The following is an 8,052-nucleotide window of genomic DNA, read 5'->3' as shown; positions in this document are numbered from 1 at the left end:
GTAAAAATGTATGCACACATGACTGTAAGTCGCTTTGGATAAAACGTCTGCTAAATGGCATATTATTATATATTTATACAGTACCAGTGAAATGTTTGGACACACCTACTCATTCAAGGGTTTTTAATTTGTTTTACTATTTTCTACATTATAGAACAATAGTGCAGACATCAAAACTATGAAATAACAGATATGGAATCATGTAGTAACCAAAAAAGTGTTAAACAAATCCAAATATATTTTGTATTTGAGATTCTTCAAATAGCCACCCTTTGCCTTGATGACAGCTTTGCACACTCTTGGCATTCTCTCAACCAGCTTCATGAGGTAGTCACCTAGAATGCGTTTTAATTAACAGGTGTGCCTTCTTAAAAGTACATTTCTTGAATTTCTTTCCTTCTTAATGCGTTTGAGCCAATCAGTTGTGTTGTGAAAAGTTGGGGGGGGGGGGGGTGTATACAGAAGATAGACCTATTTGGTAAAAGACCAAGTCCATATTATGGCAAGAACAGCTCAAATAAGCAAAGAGAAACAACAGTCTATCATTAATTTAAGACATGAAGGTCAGTCAATACGGAACATTTCAAGAACTTTGAACGTTTCTTCAAGTGCAGTCGCAAAAACCATCAAGCGCTATGATGAAACTGGCTCTCATGAGGTCCGCCACAGGAATGTAAGACCCAGAGTTACCTCTGCTGCAGAGGATAAGTTCATTAGAGTTTTCCTTTGGTTTGGAGTCCAAATTGGAGATTTTTGGTCCCAACCGCCGTGTCTTTGTGAGACGCGGTGTGGGTGAACGGATGATCTCAACATGTGTATTTCCCACCGTAAAGCATGGAGGAGGTGGTGTTATGGTGTGGGGGTGCTTTGCTGGTGACACCGTCTGTGATTTATTTAGAATTCAAGGCACACTTAACCAGCATGGCTACCACAGCATTCTGCAGCGATACGCCATCCCATCTGGTTTGGGCTTAGTGGGACTATCGATTGTTTTTCAACAGGACAATGACCCAACACACCTCCAGGCTGTGTAAGGGCTATTTTACCAAGTAGGAGAGTGATGGAGCGCTGCATCAGATGACCTGGCCTCCACAATCCCCCGACCTCAACCAAATTGAGATGGTTTGGGATGAGTCGGACCGCAGAGTGAAGGAAAACCAGCCAACAAGTGCTCAGCATATGTGGGAACTCCTTCAAGAATGTTGGAAAAGCATTCCAGGTGAAGCTGGTTGAGAGAATGCCAGGAGTGCGCAAAGCTGTCATCAAGGCAAAGGGTGGCTATTTGAAGAATCTCAAATATAAAATATAATTTGGATTTGTTTAACACTTTTTTGGTTACTACATGATTCCATATGTGTTATTTAATAGTTCTGATGTCGTCACTATTATTCTACAATGTAGAAAATAGTAAAAATAAAGAAAAACCCTTGAATGAGTAGGTGTTCTAAAACTTTTGACCGGTAGTGTGTGTGTATGTGTGTGTGTGTGTGTGTGTGTGTGTGTGTGTGTGTGTGTATATATATACACACCTTAAGGGTCCTAAAAATCTAATAGCTAAATGATCCTTTGAATGACCATCTTAAAACAATTCCATATGTTAACTTAGTAGATTTGCCAGTGGCAACGTTAAACTACTGTCCCAATTGAAAAGAATACTGGTCCGGGAAAACGGATGATGCGCACATCTTTAATTGAGCCTGAGCACAGTACTACATAGAGCCATGACTACATGGAACTCTATTCCACATCAGGTAACTGATGCAAGCAGTAGAATCAGATAAAAAAAATGTACAGATAAAAATACACCTTATGGAACAGCGGGGACTGTGAAGCAACGCAAACATAGACACATGCCTACAAACACACGATAACATACACACTACACACACTATACACACTACACACACTATACACACTACACACACTATACACACTACACACACTACACACACTACACACACTACACACACTACACACACTACACACACTACACACACTACACACACTATACACACTACACACACTATACACACTACACACACTACACACATGGATTATATGTTATAGATATGTGGTAGTAGAGTAGAGGCCTGAGGGCACATACTTAATATGTTGTGAAATCTGTTGTGAATGTATTGTAATGTTTTTAAAATGTATAACTGCCTTAATTTTGCTGGACCCCAGGAAGAGTAGCTGCTGCCTTGGCGAGAACTAATGGGGATCCATAATAAATACAAATCCATACACCAAAAAATGACATTTCAATTTGATAATATCATATTTACATTGATTGTTTGGAACAACCTCAAAAAGGGTGTTATTGTTAGTCTACAGTTGTATGGCCCTATAAAATCAGTTTTCCCAGTTTTGTTTAAGGTTTCCGAGTTGTTTGAGGTTTTCACTCAAAATCACACTTTTTATAGAAAAACTAAAAGATAAATTGATGTTTTAAGTCCACAACAATGCTTAAAAACCACATCAGGAGACAACTTTTGAGGTCTGGGAACAATATATAAAAAATATATTTGGAGGGTGTAGTTGCCCTTTAATTCAAGTGCGGGACTAGCAAGAGACAGAATGACGCTGCAATGGATAGATGCCGTTTTACAGGCTCCTGACCAATTCTGCTATTTTAGTCCCCTCCTGTACTCCCTGTTCACCAACGACTGCGTGGCCACACATAACTCCCAACACCATCGTTACGTTTGCTGACGACGCGACGGTCATAGGCCTGATAACCGACGACGATGAGACAGCCTATAGGGAGGCCTGGCAGTGTGGTGCCAGAGACGTGGCAGTGTGGTGCCAGAGACGTGGCAGTGTGGTGCCAGAGACGTGGCAGTGTGGTGCCAGAGACGTGGCAGTGTGGTTCCAGAGACGTGGCAGTGTGGTGCCAGAGACGTGGCAGTGTGGTGCCAGAGACGTGGCAGTGTGGTGCCAGAGACGTGGCAGTATGGTGCCAGAGACGTGGCAGTGTGGTGCCAGAGACGTGGCAGTGTGGTGCCAGAGACGTGGCAGTGTGGTGCCAGAGACGTGGCAGTGTGGTGCCAGAGACGTGGCAGTATGGTGCCAGAGACGTGGCAGTGTGGTGCCAGAGACGTGGCAGTGTGGTGCCAGAGACGTGGCAGTGTGGTGCCAGAGACGTGGCAGTGTGGTGCCAGAGACGTGGCAGTGTGGTGCCAGAGACGTGGCAGTGTGGTGCCAGAGACGTGGCAGTGTGGTGCCAGAGACGTGGCAGTGTGGTGCCAGAGACGTGGCAGTGTGGTGCCAGGACGACTACCTCTCCCTCGACGTCGGCAAGACAAAGGAGCTGTTCGTGGACTACAGGAAACGGAGGGCCGAGCACGCCCACATTGACGGGGCTGTAGTGGAGCGGGTCGAGAGCTTTAAGTTCCTCTGTGTGAACTAAGGATCTATCATGGTCCACACCAACAGTCATGAAGAGGGCACGACAAGGACTCTTCCCCTCAAGAGGCTGAAAAGACTTGGCATGGGCCCTCAGATCCTCAAAATGTTATACAGCTGCACCATTGAGATAATCTTGACTGGCTGCATCACCGCTTGGTACGGCAACTGCTTGGCATCTGACCGCAAGACACTACAAAGGGTAGTGCGTACAGCCAAGTACATCACTGGGGCCAAGCTCCCTGCCATCCAGGACCTCTATACCAGGCGTTTTTTAGAGGAAGGCCCTAAATATTGTCAAAGACTCCAGCCACCCAAGTCATAGACTTTTCTCTCTGCTACCGCACGGCAAGCGGTACCGGAGTGCCAAGTCTAGGTCCAAAAGACTTCTCAACAGCTTCTACCCCCAAGCCATAAGACTCCTGAACAGCTAATCATGGCTACCACCAAGCCACAAGACTGCTAAATAGTTAGTTAAATAGTTAGTTAAATAGTTAACCAAATGGCTACACGGACTATCTGCATTTACCTTTTTTGTACAAACTCTTTTGACTCATCACATACGCTGCTGTTACTGTTAATTATCTATCCTGTTGACTAGTCACTTTATCCCTACTTATATGTACATAACTACCTCAATTACTTCGTACCCCTGAACATCGACTCGCTACTGGTACCCCGTGTATATAGCCAAGTTATCATTACTTGTGTATTTATTCCTTGTGTTATATAATTTTATATATTTTTATTCTGCATAGTTGGGAAGGACCCGTAAGTAAGCATTTCACTGTTAGTCTACACCTGTTGTTTACGAAGCATGTGACCAATCCATTTTGATTGGAGACTGTTGTATTTGGCTAGCTGTGTTTTTGTACTGTACAATGTAGGCTACATGTGATGGCAGAGTTAGGAAAACCAATGCCCCACGATTGCTACAAGTCATCATGATATCATTCTGCCAGGTAGGCCTACTTTACAGTCAACATTTCATTGGGAAGTTTTTTTATGAACGCCTTTAGAAATGTTCATTCAAACAGTGCATGATGATTGAATTGCTCCTCGCCAAGATTCAATCTAAGACTTTGGACCAAACGTTTTTGAATACCCATTGCTGAAAAGCAAATTGTGAACCAAAAACTACTGTGAACAGAACACAAAAAAAAAAAAATATTACTGGCACCATAGCGACCAATAAACAATCGGTGTTGCACTGCCAAGTCCAATGCAAGTGTTTTGGTCGCAGTTTTGAGCTCTGACTGGACAAGTGTGTTATTCAGCATCTCTGTCAGGGATGACTGTACCTGATGAGGCTTAAGCAAGGGTGTGTGTGTGTGTGTTAGGGATGGGCAAGAGTAATTGTGTACTCGAACGGATGTCAAAACGATATCTTTAACCAGAGATCACTAAGGTCAGGGTTAGGCATAAGGTTAGCAGCGTGGTTAAGGTTAAGGTCAGGGTTAGGCATAAGGTTAGCAGCGTGGTTAAGGTCAGGGTTAGGCATAAGGTTAGCAGCGTGGTTAAGGTTAAGGTCAGGGTTAGGCATAAGGTTAGCAGCGTGGTTAAGGTTAAGGTCAGGGTTAGGCATAAGGTTAGCAGCGTGGTTAAGGTTAAGGTCAGGGTTAGGCATAAGGTTAGGAGTATGGTTAAGGTTAAGGTCAGGGTTAGGCATAAGGTTAGCAGCGTGGTTAAGGTTAAGGTCAGGGTTAGGCATAAGGTTAGCAGCGTGGTTAAGGTTAAGGTCAGGGTTAGGCATAAGGTTAGCAGCGTGGTTAAGGTTATGGTCAAAGGTTAGGTTTAAGAAGATAAATTGGTAGAAATAGGCGGGGTTTATGACTTTGTGGCTGTGGTAACTAGTGACGACCCCTACTTTGCGACACCCCGGCCTTACGTTTTTTATTTAACCGACCTGTAAAGCCGTGTGTGTTAAATTTAGGCAAACACTGAACTGATCAATGAGCTCAGTTGGTCAGGTGTGGCGCCTAGTTGGAACAAAGCCATGCAGTAGCTGCGGCACTCCAGGAACAGGGTTGCTTACTCCTGGCCTAGGCTATAACCCTGCTAAACACAGACAGGTTCCACACTGAAAATATACTAAAACATTAGTTTGATAAAGACAAAGAGCGTATTTTAATCAGAATCATTAAGCCTAGGCCTACTCGCCAGACAGATGTCGTGAAAATAATTCATCCCCATGCAGTGTTCAATATGGAATTGTTAATCCATTTGGAAAATTCCAAAGAACAAGCAGAATAAACTACATTGAACGTCTGTATATCAAAAAGAACAATTTTTGTTTTGTAACCCTGGAGAAAAAACATTCCAAATTGAGCCCAGTTTCAAAATGATCACTGGGAATAACTGTTCCAGATGCGTGATGACTTCACACTATTCTGTTCTATTTTATTCTGGTATATTACATCATGTTTTTTACTATAAAATAGGCGTGTCTTGACTGTGATAAGGCCTCGGGAAATAAGAGCGTCTTGTCTGCCAAATTAACAAAACAAGGCCACACCGTTGCACAGCCACAGGCTTCTTACAAGCTAGCACCACTTCTGAGGTTACTACCTTTTTGAAGACTGTGTTCCACAATATAATATAACCAGTTGATATTACGGTTTCAATTAATTAATCTTAAAATGGCACTTGTCTTTTTATTGATTAAATATGAGGCAATTTAGCTATTAGGATTTGTCATCTGTAATGGTTATGTTAAATTATACATTTTTGCGCACCGTTGGCATGTAGATAAATGTATATTTTTTCCAGTGCGGGCCTTGTGTTCTAAAAGTGTATTTTTTTTATTTGAGTACTGGAGTAAAAATGATGTGAGTGCTGGAACAGTCAAACAAAGTGAAAAGCCCCTCCCTAATGTGTTACCTGGTGGGCCTTGAGGAGCGGTGGGCAGCTCTTCAGGGTGGAGCTCCTCAGGGCTGGAGAGCCCTGGGTCAACATAGGACGCAGCCCGGACACAGGGAGACTGCGCAGGCATGCTAGCCTCACCAACATGGTCATGATAAAGCTCTGGAATTACAATCTGAAAACAGTTCAAAAGATCAGACAGTCAGCAACCACAACAATGACATCTAGAATACATGTGGTAATATGTAGTATCCATGTGGTAATATGTAGTATCCATGTGGTAATATGTAGTATCCATGTGTCCATGTTCTAGCTAGCTAACTCGCTTGTAGCTGCTTTAAGTCGCCTACAAGTTATTCCTTTTTTTGTGTACATATGGCGCACGTGCAGGACTTTTATTTTGAGATGAGGTAAGCAGAGAGGAAATGGGTCGACAACAGTCTTTAATAATACGTTCCTTTAGATATTTTGTCTCAAATTCCCCATCATAATGACCAACTGTCCTGCCCACTGGCACAGTAAGTTGATTGAATTGTATTTAATATCTGGCTTCCCGCTGACTGTTTTTGTGCAACCCAATTGAATAAGGAGCCACGCTTGTCTATGTAAATACAACCGGGTGGCTAAAAGCAGCCAACGTTACATGTTGATGATTTCCTTCCTATACTGTTTGTAACTACCCTGGTAGGTTGATTGATAACCTGAACCAGGTTGCAGGCACTAGTTACAGTTCACCCAGAAAGTATACCTCTCTATTGATAGCACATATATTATCAAGCATTTCACACGTTATCCAGATACTGACTGTTAGCACTTGGTGGTCTATAGCAGCTTCCCACCAGAATGGGCTTTAGGTGAGGCAGATGAACCTGTAGCCATATTACTTCAACAGTATTTAACATGAGATCCTCTCTAAGCTTTACAGGAATGTGGTTCTGAATATAAACAACAACACCACCCCCATTGGCATTTCTGTATTTTCTGTAAATGTTATAACCTTGTATTGCTACCACTGTATCATCAAAGGTATTATCTAAGTGAGTTCCAGAGATTGTCAGAATATGAACTTCTTATGAAACCTTGTTTCTTAAGCTACATATGTTAATGTGGGCTATTTCTAACACTTTTCTGTGATGCTTGATTATTTTTCTTGCTTTACTGGGAGGCTTAGCAGAGGTAGACATACTCAGGTTATTTTTCTTTGTGCATTGGCCGGAAGTGGGAGAAGATGGAGCGAGATGGATTATGGCCGACATTCTGTTAATTTTCTCATCTATGAAACATTTGATCTCCATACAGTTCGTTTCCAAAACGATGATTAATTTGCTCCCATTGGAAACGAAAGGCTCTGGTCCATCTTGGGTTAGTTATAAAAAAGCTTTGCTATCACAGTCATTGTCAGGCAACTAACTCGCTTTCTATACTGAACAAAAATATAAACACAACATGTAAAGTGTTGGTCCCATGTTTCATGAGCTGAAATAAAAGATCCCACATGGTTTTACAGAATTTGGCAGTACGTCTGCGACCAGCCACCCGGACAGCTGATGAAACTGAGGAGTAGTTCAGTCTGTAATAAAGCCCTTTTGTGAGGAAAAAATAGTTTTGATTGGCTGGTCCTATGCCCACCCATGGCTGTGCCCCTGCAAGTGACGTGAAATCCATAGGTTATGGCCTAATGAATAATAATAATAATAATATGCCATTTAGCAGACGCTTTTATCCAAAGCGACTTACAGTCATGCGTGCATACATTTTTTTTTTTTTTGTGAATGGGTGGTCCCG

The 8,052-nt window shown here is 42.5% G+C and overlaps 1 protein-coding gene across 1 annotated transcript in view; it reads right to left on the bottom strand.

The window, feature by feature from the left end:
- The window catches only part of LOC311111101 (growth hormone-inducible transmembrane protein-like), a 31,262-nt gene that overhangs the window by 22,562 nt on the left and 648 nt on the right, over nucleotides 1–8,052 (bottom strand). Inside the window, exon 2 of the mRNA XM_084189102.1 lies at nucleotides 6,286–6,442. Coding sequence (XP_084045228.1) covers nucleotides 6,286–6,420 — 135 coding nt within the window. The 5' untranslated portion in view covers nucleotides 6,421–6,442. The remainder of the gene's footprint in view (nucleotides 1–6,285; nucleotides 6,443–8,052) is intronic.

The sequence above is a fragment of the Coregonus lavaretus genome (genome assembly GCF_964263955.1).
Source record: "Coregonus lavaretus genome assembly, contig: SUPER_36_unloc_1, whole genome shotgun sequence".
Lineage (NCBI taxonomy): Eukaryota > Metazoa > Chordata > Actinopteri > Salmoniformes > Salmonidae > Coregonus > Coregonus lavaretus.
The sequence above is the reverse complement of the archived record's forward strand: the minus strand, read 5'-3'. Positions and strand labels throughout refer to the sequence as shown.